The sequence below is a fragment of the Coregonus lavaretus genome, assembly GCF_964263955.1.
Source record: "Coregonus lavaretus genome assembly, chromosome: 14".
Classification (NCBI taxonomy): domain Eukaryota; kingdom Metazoa; phylum Chordata; class Actinopteri; order Salmoniformes; family Salmonidae; genus Coregonus; species Coregonus lavaretus.
In genome coordinates this window covers 29,965,868-29,986,201 of record NC_140001.1, presented here as the reverse complement: position 1 = coordinate 29,986,201, position 20,334 = coordinate 29,965,868, and the positions used below count along the sequence as shown (strand labels likewise).

Here is a 20,334-nt window from a genome sequence, read left to right as displayed (position 1 = left end):
ATCACTAATGCGCTGTGTATGAGCCAAGAGGAGAGAGACCCCAAATAACTATCGGGGAGGGATGGAGGGGGGGGGGTGATGCTACTGAAGACCTGAGCAGCCTTTGTAAAGGGAGGCCAGAGTAGGAGACAAAGTAAACAAACAAAGCAATAGTGTTTCTATAGTTACTAATCCATGGGTACTCAACCCTGATGCTTCTTCTAATGTATGACTAAAGAATGCAGAATACTCTAAACTCTATCTGAATGTGTCTGACTGCCCGTCAATAATAACAAGTGCATTAAAACAGCAGCATCGCTCTGGCTGGGAGCACAGCATAGGGCCATGTACCTTCTGAAGCCTTCAAGGGCAGAGATGTCAACAAATGTCTATAAAAGATTGTGACAGATTAATATATTGTACTGTATATGTATATTTATGACGATATAAATGAGTATATTACATTGATGAATATAAAAAGCAGAGAAAGACAATGAACCTCATTGTGCACCTTAAACAGCTCCCTGTCTGATGGCTGTGCTGAGTCACTGTGCTGTGGCTAGTATGCTAGGTCAGGAAGAACTCTGATGTCAGGGATGACTGTGCCATGTATAAACTGCTGAGAATATGCAATACAAACTGATGGAACTAATAAAGTTAAAACTGAAAGATTTCTGTGTGTTCTCATTATATCATTCTAATACAAAGATATACTGTATTACTCTGGTGTGAACGATACTGATGGTCTCGACATGACCTGATGTGCTCCCCACTGGGCACAGATGTCAATTCAACATCTATTCCACATTGGTTCAACATCATTTCATTGAAATGGCGTGGAAACAATGCTGATTCAACCAGCGTGTGCCCAGTGGGTGTTGAGAGAGAAAAACTAGCTCGATAACATAGATAATTTCCTGGTACAGTACTAAGGTACTTAACTAAACTTTAGAAATTATATCGCTCCTGTCTAGTTCCTCTCATGTACATGTCAGTATACACACTATGAAGAAAGGAACAGTTCTGAACGGTACACGGTCTGAGGTGGTATGAAAAGAAGCAGTGGAGGCGAGGAAGCGGAGGTGTGAGGGGTGTGGATCTCACTATGTGGGTGTGTGTGTTCTGTACTGCATTGCGGCTGAGGAGTGCACCTCCCCTCCCTGCTCTGACGTCGCATAGCTTGGGCTCATACATAAATCAGGTGTTCTGGAGTATAGTGCTACCCAAACAGAGCTGTCCCCCCTCTTCTTTCTACTACACAACATCCAGGAGTTAGAGCATACAGCTTCCCCTGCACATCTCTTGTGCTTATCCTTAGGTTAGGTCTCTCATCCTCATCTCACATCTCCCTCATTTTACCGCTCTCTCCTCAATACCTGCTCCACAAAGCCAGCCTGCTGAAACAGTAAGCATGGATCAAAACAGTCCAAAAGCATAATTATCATCATAAATAATATAATGTACATCATCTAGTAGATAGATTCTGGAGTAACCTGCCAAGCCAGAGATGATCTACACCAGCTAATCTGAGGATCCATGCATGTGCTGCTAAAGATAGAGCAGTGAGATATTATGAGAAGTGCTATAAACAGACATCACACCCTTTCACAACAGAAAAAGGCCTCCATTAGACTTTGATGTCAGTTTTAGAGTCCTGTCTATGATGTCCTTGATGTGACACAGTTGTCCACAACCATTGTGGAAACTACACTGGAGTCAGCTGCACTGGGGACAGTAGTTGTGATATGGTGTGGAGTTACAATGGAAACAATGTTTGCTAAAGTATTCACACCCCTTGACTTTTTCCACATTTTGTTGTGTTACAGCCTAAATTTAAAATGGTAATCCATTGAGATTTTTTGTCACTGGCCTATACACAATACCCCATCATGTCAAACTGGAATTATGTTTTAATTCTTTTTTTTAAAAATGAATTAAAAATGAAAAGCTGAAATGTCTTGAGTCAATAAGTATTCAACCCCTTTGTTATGGCAAGCCTAAATAAGTTCAGGAGTAAAAATGTGCTTACGTAACATAAGTTGCATGGACGCACTGTGTGTGCAATAATAGTGTTTAACATGATTTTTGAATGACTAGCTCATCTCTGTACCCCACACATACAATTATCTGTAAGGTCCTGCAGTCGAGCAGTGAATTTCAAACACAGATTCAACCACAAAGACCAGGGAGGTATTCCAATGCCTCACAAAGAAGGGCACCTATTGGTAAAAATAAAAAAGCAGACCGATTATCCCTTTGAGCATGGTGAAGTTATTAATTACACTTTGGATGGTGTATCAATACACCCAGTCACCACAAAGATACAGGCACCCTTCTTAACTCAGTTGCCGGAGGAAGGAAAGCGGCCAGGGATTTCACCATGAGGCCAATGGTGACTTTAAAACAGTTACAGAGCTTAACGGTTGTGATAGAAAACTGAGGATGGATCAACAACATTTTAGTTACTCCACAATACTAACCTAATTGACAGAGCGAAAAGAAGAAAGCCTGTACGGAATACAAATATTCCAAAACACGCATCCTGTTTGCAACAAGGCACTAAAATAATTCTGCAAAAAACGTGGCAAAGCAATTCACTTTTTGTCCTGAATACAAAGTGTTATGTTTGGGGCAAATACAAAAACATTACTGAGTACCACTCTCCATATTTCCAAACGTAGTTAGTAGAACATAGTAGTGGCTACATCATGTTTTGGGGTATGCTTGTAATCATTAAGGACTGGGGAGTTTTTCAGGATAAAAAATAAACGGAATGGAGCTAAGCACAGGCAAAACCCTAGAGGAAAACATGGTTCAGTCTGCTTTCCACCAGACACAGGAAGATTAATTCACCTTTCAGTAGGACAATAACCTAAAACACAAGGCCAAATCTACACTGGAATTTTTTACCAAAAAGAAAGTGAATATTCCTGAGTGGCCGAGTTACAGTTTTGACTTAAATCTACTTGAAAATCTATGGCAAGACCTGAAAATGGTTGTCTAGCAACGATCAACAACCAATTTGACAGAACTTGAAGAATTTTGAAAATAATAATGGGCAAATGTTGTACAATCCAGGTGTGGAAAGCTCTTAGAGACTTATCCAGAAAGACTCACAGCTGTAATCACTGCCAAAGGTACTTTACTTCAATAAAGTATTGACTCAGGGGTGTGAATACTTATGTAAATGAGATATTTCTGGATTTCATTTTCAATATTTTTGCTAACATTTCTAAAAACATATTTTCACTTTGTCATTATGGGGTATTGCGTGTAGAGACGGGTGAGATATATTTTTTATCCATCTCGAATTCAGGCTGTAACACAACAAAATGTGGAATAAGTCAAGTATGAATACTTTCTGAAGGAACTGTATTCTGTTGACATTGAGATGCTGTATCTCACACCTAATATCATGAAGTATCTCCCTGAATTCTGACTGTATATCATCATGACCGTTAAGTTCCTTTTTGAATTCTTCCCTCATGATCATTAGGTTTCTCTTTGGGGTTGTAATGGCAGAATGTAATCTCTTTATGTCTGATGGATGACTGTGTATTAACAGGAGACAACCTGCAGCAAAAACATCCTCAGAATGATCACCATGGCATGGCGCCCCAAAAAACACCTCAGCTACATCCTAACAGTAGAATGCTTGTCCTGTAAGGGAGAGGGCTACTGGGGTTCTGTGATGCTGCACTAATGTCAGTTTAAATCCAGAGCAGTGATCCAGTCCACCAGTGGTCCTGTTATCAATTATCAGCTCTTACTACACTGTAACTACAGGATAGGGAACACATTTGTAGGTGCGCGTGTGTGATAATGTATTCTCTGTATTTCCAGAACCAGTGGGCATGAGTCAGCTTAGAGAAGTGCTGAGCTATGATAATAAAAGCCATAAAATAATGTGATTACGATGCAGAGAAAAAAAGAGAGGGGGGGAAGAGAGCGAAGGCAGAGAGAGATGATGAAATATGCAATAGCTAAAAGAGGTGGAGAGGAGAGGTAATTCATGATAGAATACAGCTGAGCATAAATCATAGCAGCGAAGAATAACATAAAAAATACCAAGAACTTGCTGATTCAAACAAAATCACTAGCTTTTTATTGTTAACTGAACACAGAATGTGTGAAACTAAAACAGACAAAACTGTGGTGTATTAAAAAAGAGAGAGGGGATATGAGGGCAGGGACGTGGCAGAAGATAAAGTTCAGGGTTCAGGGGTGACTGAAGAAGCTTTGAGGTGGGCTAAGAAATCAAGGGTAAGATATAAGGGGTGAAGGGGGAAGTCAGCGGTGACTGAAGAAGCCCTGGGGGTGGTTATACTTGAACGGCTTCAGACGGTTCGGACCCCTGAAACACAACCAGAGAGAAACACGCTGTCAGAAATACGAGAGAGAAGTGTGAGTGTGAGTGTGTGCGCATGTGTATGTGTACCTTACGGTGCGTAGACACATCTTCTCTCTGAGAAACTCCTGTGGTCCCTCCACACTGTCATCCTGTCCATCAGTCTCCAGGTATACGTCCAGACAGACACACAGACGAGCTACCTGATTGGTCAGCAGCTGGTGCCCTGGGCGGGGCCCCTGGAGCTCCGACTTAAACACATTCACCTCACTCTCCATGGCCTGGGGGAGGGGTTACACATGTCAGTCACAGCCGGTGTGTGTGACTAACCACTAACCAGTGACATCAAAGGACATAACATAATATAGAGATCCTCCCCTGGGTTAGGGTCTCATATTCAGTGTGTGTGTGTATACTCACTCTGAGGTTGTCATCTGTACGTCCGCTGCATTCGCCCTTCCAGCTGAGTGAAAGAGCAAACAGAGGAGAGATTTCTGAGTAACGGGGGTTCAACACCACTGCAGCCTGAAGACGAGCTGAGGGGGGAAAGAGAAAGAGTTTATTTTCCAGACATTTCTAAGGAATCCTATGGTCTAAACAAAGCAAAGAGAGAGGCCTCCATTTCTTCAGAAATGTCTTCATATATTACGTAGTGACTCATCACTTTGCCCCCTGATCTTTACCTGTTCCTCGCTCCACCACAGCCATGAAGAACAGGTCAGTCTCCCGAGCCAGACCTGCTTCTGACACATGCTGCGTGAACGACAGATTCTAGAGAGAGATAGAACACAAAGAAAAGTAAGCTACCAGTATACGTTTTACTTAATTAAAACCTCCTTGATTCACACAATGCTTATTATAGCAACACCATCTACACCGCAGCTCCAATGAGAGCCAGAAGTTGTTATAGTGAGTGTGAGTTGTAGTCAAGATTGTGTGCTTCCTGTGTACTCCTCGATTGTGTAGAGAGAGCAAACAAAATGGGAGGTTGTGTGAGTCTTACTGTGTACTCCTGGTGTGACATGGTAGTCCAGCGAGCCAGGCGGGAGAGAACCTTAGCAGGGAACAGGTGCTGGCACTCACTGGACACTGGAACTATACTGTGCTCTGAAAACAGAAAAACAATACCAACAGCATGCAGGAGACAGGTTATTTTGTCTGTGTGTGTAGCCAGAGATGAGAAATGTGAGGAGAACTCTTTATGCCGGGCCAGATGTGTGTGTGTGTGTGTGTACCTAGTGAGGAGAACTGTTTGTGCAGGGCCAGGCGTGACTGGACTCGTCCTCTCAACAGCTTCATAGTGCTCTCCATGTGACTGGCACTCAGAGAACTGCCCGCACGCAAACCCTGAAAAACACACACACAACAGGGTTAACACACACACACACACACACACACACACACACACACACACACTCAGGAAGTGCACCCCATAGCAGGAGACACTTTACTATACGCAATGGCAGGGCCACACACACACACCACACACCTCTGGGGCATCACTGGGGAACTGCAGTCCTCCTAGACTCTGCACCCACAGGTAGGGATGACCCAACTCTGCCACGTAGTCTCCAAACGAACTGATCCTATAAGAAAACACAATATAATCATTCATACTGATCCTACAATCATCAAATAATATCTGTATTGATACTGAAGCAACTGTACAAGGTGTGTGTGTGTGTGTATGGGAGTCTGGTGTTAGGGCAGCATCCTTACCCCACTTTATCAAACTGGTAGCGGTTAGCGGGGTTGGGTGTCTCGCGGCCCTGGTCGTTGGCATACAGGCAGTTGAGCAGCGTGTCAGAGTTTAACAGCTCCCTGAGAGAGGACACAATTACAACACAGTCATACACTCCAAACTCCACAAACACGGTCACTGACACGCACACACACACACGCGTACCCTGCGCTGATGGCTCCAGTGAGGTCTGTGGTGGTGGAGACTTTGGCCTTGACAGTCATGATGTTCAGGTTCATCAGGTAGTAGAAGAACAGATGCAGCACACTGCCGTCTAGACAGACCGAGGGAGAGGAGAAGGGTTCACTGGGTGTGTCTGTGAGCATGATGCCATCTATTAATAATAAATATATATAAACTGCATATTCTATTCAGCAAACAGGGAGATGAGACAGGTAATGTGTGTCTATGTGAGCATGATGCCATCTATGTACTGTGGATGGTAAATTGCCTCCCTGCCAAAAGGTCCCACCAGCAACAGTCATCCCAGTGTGAATTGACACTTAATTATATAGTACAATGTATAGTATGATGTCATGGTGTCACTGCTCCAGTCTGACACTTAGTGCTACTGTGTAGGTGTATAGGATGGGTTGAGCCAAGGAGAGGAGAGGGACTGTTTATATCCTGATGACAAGGAGGAAGAGAGGAGAAGAGGAAGAGAGGAAATGAGGATGAGAAGAGAGGAGGAAGATGTAGAAGAGGAGGGACGAGGGGAAGGAGAGATGGAGAAGCGAAGGGGAGGATGTTCAGCATTGCAGGTGTAACTTCATCCATCCACTGGTAGGCAGGCAGGAGTGGACTGCGGAGCTGGCAGCAGTGTAGGGCTGCAGCAGTCACACCTTATTCTAGGCCTATTTTCATCAGCCTCCTCTTGCGCTCTCTGTTGTCCTCTAAACCATGGGGCAGCTTTTGGCTGTTTGCTGCATTAAAAGCAGTGTGTGTGTGTGTGTGTCAGTCTCTCAGGGTGTTATTGGGTTCTGTCTGACTGCAGAGCCAGGAGAGGAGAGGCGACCTTGTGTAACCTCTGTAGTGATGTCATTGCCCATTGGACAATAACTGTTTATTCACTGTCATCTATGCACCGAACCACCATTATCATCATCAAAATAGGACAAATATAGGAACCCACCTAATTGTCATCATGTACAATGTCCACAGAATCCTCATCACCACTATTAATATCAGTTCCTAACAGTCCTATCATATAGCTCTGAATGATCATATCTCCTCTACTGTCCCAGTGACAGGGTCCTGCTGCCTGTCACATAGGAACAGTATGTGTGTGTACCTTTGCATTTGAGGTCCAGACAAAGGGAGAGAGGGTGTCTCTTCAGCATCTCACGTCTCTTATCATCCAGCTGACCACCTGTAGTAGGTCTCCTCCTCTTCTACAGAGAGAGAGGGAGAGAGAGAGAGCGAGAGAGAGAGGGGGGGGGGGGGTATTACCATTAGTATTTTATCATGCCGTCATGTTCTACTGCTCATTATAAACTGGGTGGTTTGAGCCCTGAATGCTGATTGGCTAACAGCTGTGGTATATTAGACCGTATACCATGGGTATGACAAAACTTTTATTTTTACTGCTCTAATTACATTGGTAACCTGTTTATAATAGCAATAAGGCACCTCGGGGGTTTGTGGTATATGGCCAATATACCACGGCTAAGGGCTGTATCCAGGCACTCCGTGTTGTGTCATGCGTAAGAACAGCCCTTAGCCGTGGTATATTGGCCATATACCACAAACCCCCGAGGTGCCTTATTGCTTAATTAATCAGATGTACAGATGTCTGGTCCTGGTCTAAAGTAGTGCACTATATAAGAAATAGGGTGCTATTTGGGACACAATCTATAATCCTAACTGATCATCTCTCATTGCAGCTGGCCATAGGAGGACAGAGTTAACCTTGGCTTGCCCTTCACCTCAGAATTATTTCACAGCGAAAGAGAAGGACTAGATGAAGGGAGGGAGGGAGAAAAGGAGTGTCAGCTGAGGTGTAGTGACAGAGTAGCAGTAATGTGACCAGGCAAATCACAGACGGACAGATGTCTTCAGCAAAAAGATGAATAAATAAATACAATATAAAAAAGGCTTGTATGTGTGGTAGTGTGTAAAGTATATGTGAGTGAGAGTGTGTGAGGAGTAGGAGTATGACACACGTGTGGGAGAAGGAAGAGTATGACTGCCAACTGTGTGTGGGCTTGGGATATAGTGACCTATCTTATCCATGCTTCCCAGAACACACCACATGGCACCAGTCAGGAAGCAATCAATAGACCTCCTTTCCCTGTCTGCCATTACAGTGTGTGTGTCAGCAGAGGTTGTTGGGACAATGTGTGTAGAGAGGAGAGGTGAACTCGTTGACACTGACGTGTGTGTACAGAGTGGTATTAGGAGGGCCTCTAGTGGCAGCATGGTGTGGGACAGACCGTTTTCTCTTGCTCCTCCTCTGCATCAGAATCACCAGAATCATCATCTAGAGAGGAGAGAGAATCAGAATACACACACTTAAATGCACAGTCAGAACACACACTTCTCTACTACACCACTGCCCCGTCCAAAAATACACACAGAGCTTTCTGTATTTAATCACTACCCTGTCGAACACACACACACAGTATAGAGTAATTAACAGGCAGCCAGGCATGCTGAGTGGCGCAGTGGTCTAAGGCACTGCATCGCAGTGCTAACTGTGCCACTAGAGATCCTGGTTCGAATCCAGGCTCTGTCGCAGCCGGCCGCGACCGGGAGACTCATGGGCGGTGCACAATTGGCCCAGCACCGTCCAGGGTAGGGGAGGGAATGGCCGGCAGGGATGTAGCTCAGTTGATAGAGCATGGCGTTTGCAGGGTTGTGGGTTCGATTCCCACGGGTTCCCACGGGGGGCCAGTATAAAACATTTAAATAATGTATTCACTAACTGTAAGTCGCTCTGGATAAGAGCGTCTGCTAAATGACTAAAAATGTAAATGCTGAAGTCTTACCCTGCGAGTCCTCTGGAGGTTTAGACAGAGCTTTGGCCTCGTCCACATCTCCACTGATGGACACACTCAGGCTTTTATCTGAAACACACACAAATACAAACATGAAAACCGCATGTCCTCCACAAAATTTATAATTTGACAATGGAAAAAGTGACAAAATCGTGTTCACAAATGTAAGTAAAGAAGCTGACGAAGATCAGTTTTGGATCAATACGTTGTCAATAAAGCAGTGAACTGGGAGCATAAACAGTGTGCAGGCCTTCCTGTTCTTTACAATAATTCTTTATTAGCCCAGCACTTAAGTTTAAGGATGTGCGTATGTAAGTAAACATACAGAAACACTCACCGCAGGCCTGTCCGTAAGCGCTGGCCTGAACCAGTAGGACGTAGAGAGAGGGTGGGAGGTGGCGGGCGATCTCTGTCTGTCTCTGGGTCTGTTCAAACGGCATGGAGAGGTACTCCTGGACCGGGAGGGATGCCTGGGGAAGGAGACCGGTTTAGGTTTCAGGCCTGGAAGGTCACATTCTGGGGATAAGGCCATTTCAGAAGCCCTTGCCTGCAGTGTGTTATCATGCACATGTCCAGCCATCCATACCAGACAGAAATCTGGACTTGTAAAAGCTGTGGGACTGGTGTTGTTCTGTCAATTGAATGCTGCTATGGCTTCCAGGGAGGTTTAAATTCACTTTGCTTCATTGTACCTGCATGATAGCGTTGAGTCCAGGCTGTAGAGAACTCAGGTGTTCCTTCTTCACCTCAATGCCTTTCTGGATCTTCTCCTTACTGGACAGAGACTCCTTGTACTGCTCAGCCAACCTACAAACACACACACACACAAATTGCCCAGAGAACAGTGGGAGTTGATGTACTGCTTAGCCAACCTACAGAGGAACAACAGTGTCTCAGTGTGAGTGTGGTACCTCTTCCTCTGTTCCAGTTCCCAGTCCAACCTGGCCAGTGTGAGTTGGTGGGGGTCATCCTTGGTGAGGAGGGTGCGGGAGATCTCAGGGGGGGCCTCCTGGTAGAACTCATCTACACTCACCAGATCTATCTCCTCATGTTTAGACCTGGACACACATGCAGAGAGAAAATCAACAACAAAGAGCAATACTCACGAAGCGTCTCATTCCTGGGCTTAGTCGTACAGACTTGGAGCAAATGTGAATTAGAACACCCCCCCCCCAGTGGTACTGACTTGAACTCCAGACACTTGCTGATCTCCTTCTGCAGGTGCATGACCTCATAGAGCAGGTTCTGGAGCTGCAAGTGCAACACATCCACTCTCTGCTTGCCCTGGAGGGAGACAGGGAGAGGGGGAGAGGGGTGTTAATAGATGCTTTTGCTGTGGGTGTGTAGAGGGATTTCTAAAATGTTGCATGTGAAAGTGTATATACAGTGAGGTCTAAAAGTATTTGGACAGTGACACATTTTGTTGTTTTGGCTCTTTACTCCAGCACATGACTATGGGGTTAAAGTGCAGACTGTCAGCTTTAATTTCAGGGTATTTTCATCCATATCGGGTGAACCGTTTAGAAATTACAACACTTTCTGTACATAGTCTCCCCCTTTTAGGGAACCAGAAGTCTTTGTACAAATTCACTTGTGTATTAAAGTAGTCAAAAGTTCAGTTCAGGTCCCATATTCCTAGCATGCAATGACTACATCAAGCTTGTGGCTCTACAAACTTGTTGGATGCTTTTGCAGTTTGTTTTGGTTGTGTTTCATTGCAGTTTGTTTTGGTTGTGTTTCAGATGATTTTGTGCCCAATAGGAATTGTGTCAATTTGGAGTCACTTTTATTGTAAATAAGAATAGAATGTTTCTGAACACTTCTACATTAATGTGGATGCTACCATGACTATGGATAATCTTCAATGAATTGTGAAGAATGATGAGTGAAAGTTAGAGGCACAAAGATCATACCCCAAGACATGCTAACCTCTCACCATTATCTATAACAGGGGAGGTTAACTTTATCACTCATCATTGCTGATTATCCATAGCATCCACATTCATGTAGAAATGTTCAGAAACATACTCTATTCTTATTTACATTATGTGACTCCAAACTGACAATACATTATTTCCCATTCATTTCAATTGGGCACAAAATAATCTGAAACAAAAACAAACTGCAAATACAACCAAAAGGTTTGTAGAGTCAAGCTTATTGGATGTGTCACAAAAATAATTTTTTATTAAATGTGTAAATTAACATTATTCCACTTTGACATTATGGGGTACTGTGTGTAGGCCAGTGACAAAAACACTCAATTTAATCCATTTTAAATTCAGGCTGTAACACAACAAAATGTGGAAAAAGTCAAGGGGTGTGAATACTTTCTGAAGCAGCACACACTCACACTACTACACAAATATACCCACACACATTCATACCCTACATACGCACTCACACAAACTTTCAAACTCATAATTTGCTGATGCTACTCAGTTCTTTATTCTTACTCTTATAATGTATCCTGATGCCTAGTCTCTTTACCCTGCCTTCATGTACATATCTACCTCAGATACCTCGTACCCCTGCACATTTATATGGTACTCCCTGTATATAGATTCATTCTTGTGTATTTTATATCTTGTGTTACTACAATGAACAAAAATATAAACGCAACATGTGAAGTGTTGGTCCCATGTTTCATGAGCTGAAATAAAATCTCAGAAATGTTCCATACACACAAAAAGCTTATTTCTCTAAAATGTTGTGCATAAATTGGTTTACATCCCTGTTAGTGAGCATTTCTCCTTTGCCAAGAAAATCCATCCACCTGACAGGTGTGGCATATCAAGAATCTGATTAAACTGCAAGATTATTACACAGGTGCACCTTGTGCTGGGGTCAATAAAAGGCCACTAAAATGTGCAGTTGTGTCACACAACACAATGCCACAGATGTCTCAAGTTGAGGGAATGTGCAATTGGCATGCCGACTGCAGTAATGTTCACCTGAGCTGTTGCCAGAGAATTTAATTAATTAGTTACATTCTTCACCATAAGCTGCGTCCATCATTTTAGAGAATTTGACAGTACGTCCAGCCGGCCTCACAACCGCAGACCATGTGTATGGCGTTGTGTGGGCGAGCGGTTTGCTGATGTCAACGTTGTGAACAGAGTGCCCCATGGTGGCGGTGGGGTTATGGTATGGGCAGCCATAAGCTACCGACAACAAACACAACTGCATTTTATAAAATGGCAATTTGAATGCACATGGATACTGTGACGAGATCCTGAGGCCGATTGTTGTGCCATTCCTCCGCCGCTATCACCTCATGTTTCAGCATAATAATACACAGCCCCACTGCGCAAGGATCTATGCAAAATTCCAGGAAGCTGAAAATGTCCCAGTTCTTCCATGGCCGGCATACTCCCCAGACATGTCACCGACTGAGCATGTTTGGGATGCTCTGGATCGACAACTTGTTCCAGTTCCCACCAATATCCAGCAACTTCACACAGCCACTGAAGAGGAGTGGGCAACACTCCACAGGCCACAATCAGCCGCCTGTGGAAGTGAAACTGACTGGTTTTATGATCCACGCACCTACTTTTTTTTTTTTAAGGTACAGTATCTGTGACCAACAGATGCATATCTGTATTCCCAGTCATGTGAAATATATAGATTAGGGCCTAATTTATTTATTTAAATTGACTGATTTCCTCATATGAACTGTAACTCAAAAATGTTGCGTTTATACACTATACAGTGCATTTGGAAAGTATTCAGACCACTTCCCCTTTTCCACAATTGGTTTCTTTACAGCCTTATTCTAAAATGGATTAAATACATGTTTCCATCAATCTACACACAATACCCCATTATAACAAAGCGAAAACAGGTTTTTATAAATGTTTGAAAATGTCACAAAAAAATTATCAAATACCTTATTTACATAAGTATTCAGACCCTTTGCTATGAGACTCGAAATTGAGCTCAGGTGCATCCTGTTTCCATTGATCATCCTTGAGATGTTTCTACAACTTGGAGTCCACCTGTGGTAAATGCAGATGATTGGACATGATTTGGAAAGGCACACACCTGTCTATATAAAGGTCCCACAGTTGACAGTGCATGTCAGAGCAAAAACCAAGCCATGAGGTCAAAAGGAATTGTCCGTAGAGCTCCGAGACAGGATTGTGTCGAGGCACAGTTCTGTGGAAGGGTACCAAAACATTTCTGCAGCATTGAAGATCCCCAAGAACACAGTGGCCTCCATCATCCTTAAATGGAAGAAGTTTGGAACCGCCAAGACTCTTCCTAGAGCTGGCTGCCCGGCCAAACTGAGCAAAGTACAGAGAGATCCTTGATGAAAAGCTGCTCCAAAGCGCTCAGGACCTCAGACTGGGGCGAAGGTTCACCTTCCAATAGGACAACGAACCTAAGCACACAGCTAAGACAACGCAGTAGTGGTTTCGGGACAAGTCTCTGAATGTCCTTGAGTGGCCCAGCCAGAGCCCGGACTTGAACCCGATCGAACATCTCGAGAGACCTGAATATAGCTGTGCAGCGACGCTTCCCATCCAACCTGACAGAGCTTGAGAGGATCTGCAGAGAAGAATGGGAGAAACTCCCCAAATACAGGTGTGCCAAGCTTGTAGCGTCATACCCAAGAAGACTCGAGGCAGTAATCGCTGCCAAAGGTGCTTCAACAAAGTACTGAGTAAAGGGTCTGAATAAAATTTCTAAAGACATGTTTTTGCTTTGTCATTATGGGGTATTGTGTGTAGATTGATGAAGATAAAAACGATTTAATCAATTTTGAATTCAACAAAATGTGGAAAAAGTAAAGGGGTGTGAATACTTTTTGAAGGCTACGTATATACAAAAGTATGTGGACGACCCTTCAAATTAGTAGATTCGGCTATTTCAGCCACACCCGTTGCTGACAGGTGTATAAAAATCGAGCACACAGCCATGCAATCTCCATAGACAAACATTGGCAGAAGAATGGCCTTACTGAAGAGCTCAGTGACTTTCAATGTGGCACCGTCACAGGATGCCACCTTTCCAACAAGTCAGTTGGACAACAAGTCAAATGTAAGTGCTGTTATTGTGAAGTGGAAACATCTAGGAGCAACAACGGCTCAGCCGCGAAGTGGTAGGCCACACAAGCTCACAGAATGGGAACGCCGAATGCTGAAGCGCTTAAAAATTGTCTGTCCTCGGTTGCAACACTCACTATCGAGTTCCAAACTGCCTCTGCCTCTGGAAGCAACGTCAGCACAATAACTGTTTGTCTGGAGCTTCATGAAATGGGTTTCCATGGCCGAGCAGCCGCACACAAGCCTAAGATCACCATGTGCAATGCCAAGTGTTGGCTAGAGTGGTGTAAAGCTCGCCGCAATTGGACTCTGGAGCAGTGGAAATGCGTTCTCTGGAGTGATGAATCACGCTTCACCATTTGGCAGTCGGATGGACGAATCTAGGTTTGGCGGATGCCAGGAGAACGCTAGCTGCCGGAATGCATAGTGACAACTGTAAAGTTTGGTGGAGGAGGAATAATGATCTGGGGCTGTTTTTCATGGTTTGGGCTAGGACCCTTAGTTCCAGTGAAGGGAAATCTTTATGCTACAGCATAGACGATTCTGGACATTCTAGACGATTATGTGTTTCCAACTTTGTGCCAACAGTTTGGGGAAGGCCCTTTCCTGTTTCAGCATGACAATGCCCCTGTGCACAAAGCGAGGTCCATACAGAAATGGTTTGTTGAGATCGGTGTGGAAGAACTTGACCGGCCTGCACAGAGCCCTGACCTCAACCCCATCGAACACCTTTGGGATGAATTGGAACGCTGACTGCGAGCAAGGCCTTAATCACCCAACATCAGTGCCCGACCTCACTAATGCTCTTGTGGCTGAATGGAAGCAAGTCCCCGCAGCAATGTTCCAACATCTAGTGGAAATCCTTCCCAGAAGAGTGGAGGATGTTACAGCAGCAAAGGGGGGACCAACTCCATATTAATGCTTATGATTTTGGAATGAGATGTTCGACGAGCAGGTGTCCACATACTTTTGGTCATGTAGTGTATCTGTAGATTTGAAAATGTGATGGAAACACATCGAACTTTAGATTTTTATTTGGTACATGAAAACTTAAGTGAAAAAGTACATTGTGTGCAATACGTCATTACGCACTGATTTTTACCCGCAACAAGTCCATTTGGTGTAAACCCACTACTGGTGTGAAAATGCGCATATTTTCTTTATGCGGATTCTATCATATTCGCATGAAAATCTGTCACCAATTGGATGGAAACCTTGCTACTGTCCAAATCCTTTTGGACCTCACTGTGTATGTACCTCGTGTGTATGGTCTCTCCCCCTCTTCAGTCTCATGTGAGCGAGGCGGTTGAGTTTCTTCAGGCTCATAAAGTGGATACAGCTCTGCATCCTCTTCTCCTCTACCTCAGCACACTGGAGGGAAGGGCAGACATCATGGGGGTTAGAGCAATTCTCTTATAAGACTGAGTAGTGTCTGAGTGTATAGGACACTCATTTTCTGACTGTGTGCGTCTCACCCCATCCTTGGCTCCGTTGGCTTTCAGCTCCTGGATGTCGTTCATCAGTTTGGCCAGAGCTTCACAGGTCAGTTTATACTGCTGGTAGTCCTCTTCAGGGTTCCTGCCATCCAGCTCCACTTCCTCACTGTACACACGCACGTCCTGAACACACACACACACTCAATTTTGGTAACGCTCCCTCCCCTTCTCTCTCTATACTCTTCTGCCTCCCCTCTCTCTACAGTTCTCACCTTGCCCCCCCCCCCTCCCCTCCCACTGCTGTCCACTCCTTTGTTCACCTAGTTTTGAAAACCCAGTCAACAGCACTTTTGGTATATTGTGGAAGGTAACCTGTCTGTCTAGAGAGACTAGTGCTCACCTGGTCCCCCTCTCCGCGGCCGCATTTCCCCTCCGGTGTGCCTGTCTCGCTGCGGAGCACCTTCGACTTGCGCTTCTTCAGGGCATCGGACATGGCTTGTGAACGTCAGAGGACACTAAATACAGAAAAAATATTTCTATAGAAAGCTAGCTATATACGCTAGGCACGACAGAGATATTAGAGAAAGTAGGAGATCGGAATCACAGTGGCCAATGAACTGAAAAACGTATAATGCCCCACCCAGCAGACTGTCAACCAATCGTGTTCATTGTCATGCTGCGTAACGCAGTTGCTAAGATAATCGTCACACAATCCCTTTAAAAGTACGAATGAGTCGAGAAACATGCCTATTTTCCTCTAAAGTACATAATGTCACGATTTCAAAGCTATACAATATTACAGAGAATTCATTATCTCAAATCTCCGAATTTTTTTGTCATGTTGAGCTTCTAGTTCACGTAATTCATGCTGATGTAGGGTTTTTGTGCTAGCGCCCAATTTACTCCCATTCACTCCTTGAAGGAGAGCTCTCCTTGCAGGATTGTACACAGAATGCACAGCCCATTGGCAATGTACGGGCAACGTACATAATTGGGATTAATACAAATCCAATGGAGATTCCCATCTCCTCAAAAGTACTGTATCTCTGGCCCACAGAGATAAATAGAAGACTCGTCTTTATACCCGTCCCATTATAGTGTCTATGACAGCATGGACAGTGCCACTAAGGGTACAACCTATAGGAATCCCCACCCAGTTGACTACTTTAAAATGGCGGAAACCCTCAATGGCAATAGAGTGGTGAGGAGGAGGAGGAGCTCCGTGGACCCTTTGTGTCTGGAAGTAATTTAGCCCTTGGCGTTCTCGTGTCAATTAACACGTGACATTCCTGGATTACTCATTATATGAATAAAGTCAGATATACAGTACATTCGGAAAGGATTCAGACCCCTTCCCTTTTACACATTTTGTTATGTTACAGCCTTATTCTAAATTGAATTAAATTAATGTTTTTCCTCATCAATCTACACACAGTACACCATTATGACTAAGCGAAAACAGGTTTTTAGAAATTTGCGCAAATGTATTAAAAATAAGAAAACAGAAATACCTTATTTACATAAGTATTCAGACCCTTTGCTATGAGACTAGAAATTGAGCTCAGGTGCATCCTGTTTCCATTGATCATCCTTGAGATGTTTCTACAACTTCATTGGAGTACACCTGTGGTAAATTCAATTGATTGGAAATAATTTGGAAAGGCACACACCTGTCTATATAAAGGTCCCACAGTTGACAGTCAGAGCAAAAACCAAGCCATGAGATCGAAGGAATTGTCCGTAGAGCTCAGAGACAGGATTGTGTCGAGGCACAGATCTGGGGAAGGGTACCAAAACATTTCTGCAGCATTGAAGGTCCCCAAGAACACAGTGGCCTCCATCATTCTTAAATGGAAGAAGTTAGGAACCACCAAGACTCTTCCTAGAGCTGGCCGCTTGGCCAAACTGAGCAATCGGGGGAGAAGGGCCTTGGTCAGGGAGGGGACCAAGAACCCGATGGTCACTCTGACAGAGCTCTAGAGTTCCTCTGTGGAGATGGTAGAACCTTCCAGAAGGACAACCATCTCTGCAGCACTCCACCAATCATGCCTTTATGGTAGAGTGGCCAGACGGAAGCAAATTCTCAGTAAAAGGCACGACAGCCCGCTTGGAGTTTGCCAAAAGGCACCTAAAGGACTCTGACCATGAGAAACAAGATTATCTGGTCTGATGAAACCAAGATTGAACTCTTTGTCACTATCCCTACGGTGAAGCATGGTGGTGGCAGCGTCATAATGTGGGGATATTTTTCAGCAGCAGGGACTGGAAGACTAATCAGGATTGAGGGAAAGATGAATGGCACAAAGTACAGAGAGATCCTTGAGGAAAACCTGCTCCAGAGCGCTCAGGACCTCAGACTGGGGTGAAGGTTCACCTTCCAACAGGACAACGACCCTAAGCACACAGCCAAGACAACGCAGGAGTGGCTTCGGGACAAGTCTCTGAATGTCCTTGAGTGGCCCAGCCAGAGCCCAGACTTTAACCCGATCGAACATCTCTGGAGAGACCTGAAAATAGCTGTGCAGCGTCGCTCCCCATCCAACATGACAGAGCTTGAGAGGATCTGCAGAGAAGAATGGGAGAAACTCCCCAAATACAGGTGTGCCAAGCTTGTAGCATCATACCCAAGAAGAAAAAAACTGTTTTGCTTTGTCATTATGGGGTATTATGTGTAGATTAATGAGGGAGAAAAAATATTGAATCAATTTTGGAATAAGGCTGTAACGTAACAAAATGTGGAAAAAGTCAAGGGGTCTGAATACTTTCCGAATGCACTGCAAATCAACAAATATGATATCAGTTTTTAAAAAGTTAATGGTACAGGACTGTGTACATTTCTGGCTGTGATGGCAAAATCACTAGATATCCCATCGAGCCATGCGGGGAGAGGCTGCCCGTTGTCACAGTTCCAAGACCAGTCAGAAACGTCCAGCTAAACCTACGCCAATGACGCCGGTGGAGTTCAAAACTGAACTTGGATCTGCGATAAAAGGTGCAATATGCACAAATCGCTTCGCCATTTCCTGCTTGAAAATATTTGAATAGTTTGCCTAATTTCAGTATGTGACAAAACAAGCAAGTGTAGAGAATCATTGTACCATCTAAACCGCTGTGAAATATATTTTAAATAACTACAAATATTGTGTTTTCAACTGTTTGAAGCTGGTGTACAGAACCGAAAGTACAAGACGCAAAAACAAAACTTGGACCGGGAAGCATAGAAATAGTGCAAATAGAACAGATCCACCACTTCTTAGACTTTCAATGATTATGACAGCTCTACAGCTAACATTGGTTGGTCACCTAAAAAGTTAAATATTTTAGTTTAGGTATTAATGATATCATTCGCCATAGCTCGAACCAGTCATGACTATTCAACAAAACAATAATTAAAGTTTATTTCCAGTGAATTGCTTAGTTACATGATTGTATAACTTGTTTTTAAGTTGGAGGGTGCAGTACTTATGAAGTTTGGCCATGAGGACTAAAACTAGCATAGTTCAGCTAGCCAGCTAGTTTAGCCAGGGAAAACTGTGCAAAACATGATCGGGACAGGAGTGCTCCTCTGTAGCTCAGCTGGTAGAGCACGGCGCTTGTAATGCCAAGGTAGTGGGTTCGATCCCCGGGACCACCCATTCACAAAAATGTATGCACGCATGACTGTAAGTCGCTTTGGATAAAAGCGTCTGCTAAATGGCATATTTATTTTTTATATAGCTTGGTGCACATGCGCACTTGGCTAATTCAGGAGACAGAGGTTGTAGTTTTTAATACCCTAATATCAGGAGCTGGCGGCAAAGTTTGATTAAACAATTCAGAGACTCAAACGAATGCATCAGATGACAAATATTTGAGAGCAAATAGTTCATGTGTCGTTTACAGTGGGAGCAAATGAAGCAGTGGGCAGAACCAGCAAGGAGATGAGCAAAGCCAAGCACGAGCTAGCGAGATCATATTGGTGCGTTGTAACATGATTAAGGCTGTGATTCTAGTACATTCAGATTTACATCACCTGAAACATGCGCTGAGCTCGTGCACGTGTTTACATGGTTATGCGCATGCTTCAGATGATAGAAATATGAACACACTTGCGTTACCAGCGCATTGAAAAGTTGATGTAATTACACTTTCCTGTGGATATAGGGTTTTACATTCCTACCACCAAAAGGACTAACCGCATGGTAGGACAACCGGTAAAGTGGAGGCTTTGTAGAGGTCATGAGAGTAAACTTTCCTGATTCAAATGCTCATTGCTGCCCGACGTTGAATTGCATTGAATTCTACGTCGCGTTTCCAGGCAATCTGTGACTATGTCCATGCCAAAACGAGTTATATCCACGATTAGTCCTCTATATCTATGCTCTGGCCATAATGGCAAATATTGTTATAACGATGGTGTTGTTAGCCAGCTAGCTAAAGTTAGTAAATGCACAAGCTAGCTAGCTATCAAAGTAGCAATAACAAATATTGGAGGCACCACACACGATATACTCACCAAAACGATATAAAATACGGAAAACTAAATCAGAACGTTCATTTATCCATAAAGCTCATGCAGTTTCCAGTTCTAACGCAAAGCACTATGGGTAGCAATGTTCTTCGTTGGTCACGGCAGCAGGTAAACTAGTGAGACGTAAGATGCATACCGCCACCTAGGGCACTGGAGTCCCGCGCCTCACTAGTTCATCATCTTGACTGTTCTCTTCTCACTAGAACTTGTGCAACAGTGGTAGGCAAACATACACAAGGCTTTCGGTCAGCCAAAATGCCTATCTGGGTTATCTTG

The 20,334-nt window shown here is 44.0% G+C and overlaps 1 protein-coding gene across 2 annotated transcripts; it reads right to left on the bottom strand.

The window, feature by feature from the left end:
- Nucleotides 1-4,058: 4,058 nt before the first annotated feature.
- Nucleotides 4,059-20,132, bottom strand: thoc5 (THO complex 5). 2 transcript variants are annotated; one of them, XM_084176673.1, is made up of 20 exons: nucleotides 20,044-20,132; nucleotides 15,949-16,063; nucleotides 15,588-15,731; nucleotides 15,370-15,483; nucleotides 10,251-10,348; nucleotides 9,976-10,122; nucleotides 9,757-9,871; nucleotides 9,402-9,534; nucleotides 9,056-9,133; nucleotides 8,501-8,547; nucleotides 7,360-7,459; nucleotides 6,234-6,342; nucleotides 6,047-6,148; nucleotides 5,817-5,913; nucleotides 5,563-5,674; nucleotides 5,331-5,434; nucleotides 5,011-5,098; nucleotides 4,748-4,863; nucleotides 4,418-4,608; nucleotides 4,059-4,333 (listed from the first exon to the last, which is right to left on the bottom strand). In XM_084176673.1, the coding sequence occupies exons 2-20, from the start codon at nucleotides 16,039-16,041 to the stop codon at nucleotides 4,270-4,272; spliced, it is 2,052 nt and encodes a 683-aa protein (XP_084032799.1). In that variant the 5' UTR covers nucleotides 16,042-16,063; nucleotides 20,044-20,132; the 3' UTR covers nucleotides 4,059-4,269. The 2 variants fall into 2 exon arrangements, with proteins under 2 accessions (XP_084032799.1, XP_084032800.1); XM_084176674.1 differs by having other exon boundaries at nucleotides 4,209-4,333; nucleotides 4,423-4,608.
- Nucleotides 20,133-20,334: the final 202 nt, after the last annotated feature.

What these genes read in the sequence shown, in the direction of transcription:
- thoc5 (XM_084176673.1), bottom strand. Translation starts at nt 16,041, where the DNA reads ATGTCCGATGCCCTGAAGAAGCGCAAGTCGAAGGTGCTCCGCAGCGAG. An exon ending in ACCTCCAGAGGACTCGCAGG is followed by an intron (nt 8,548 to 9,055) that starts GTAAGACTTCAG and finishes TCTCCTCTCTAG; the next exon opens with ATGATGATTCTGGTGATTCT. An exon ending in TGTGGTGGAGCGAGGAACAG is followed by an intron (nt 4,864 to 5,010) that starts GTAAAGATCAGG and finishes TTCCCCCCTCAG; the next exon opens with CTCGTCTTCAGGCTGCAGTG.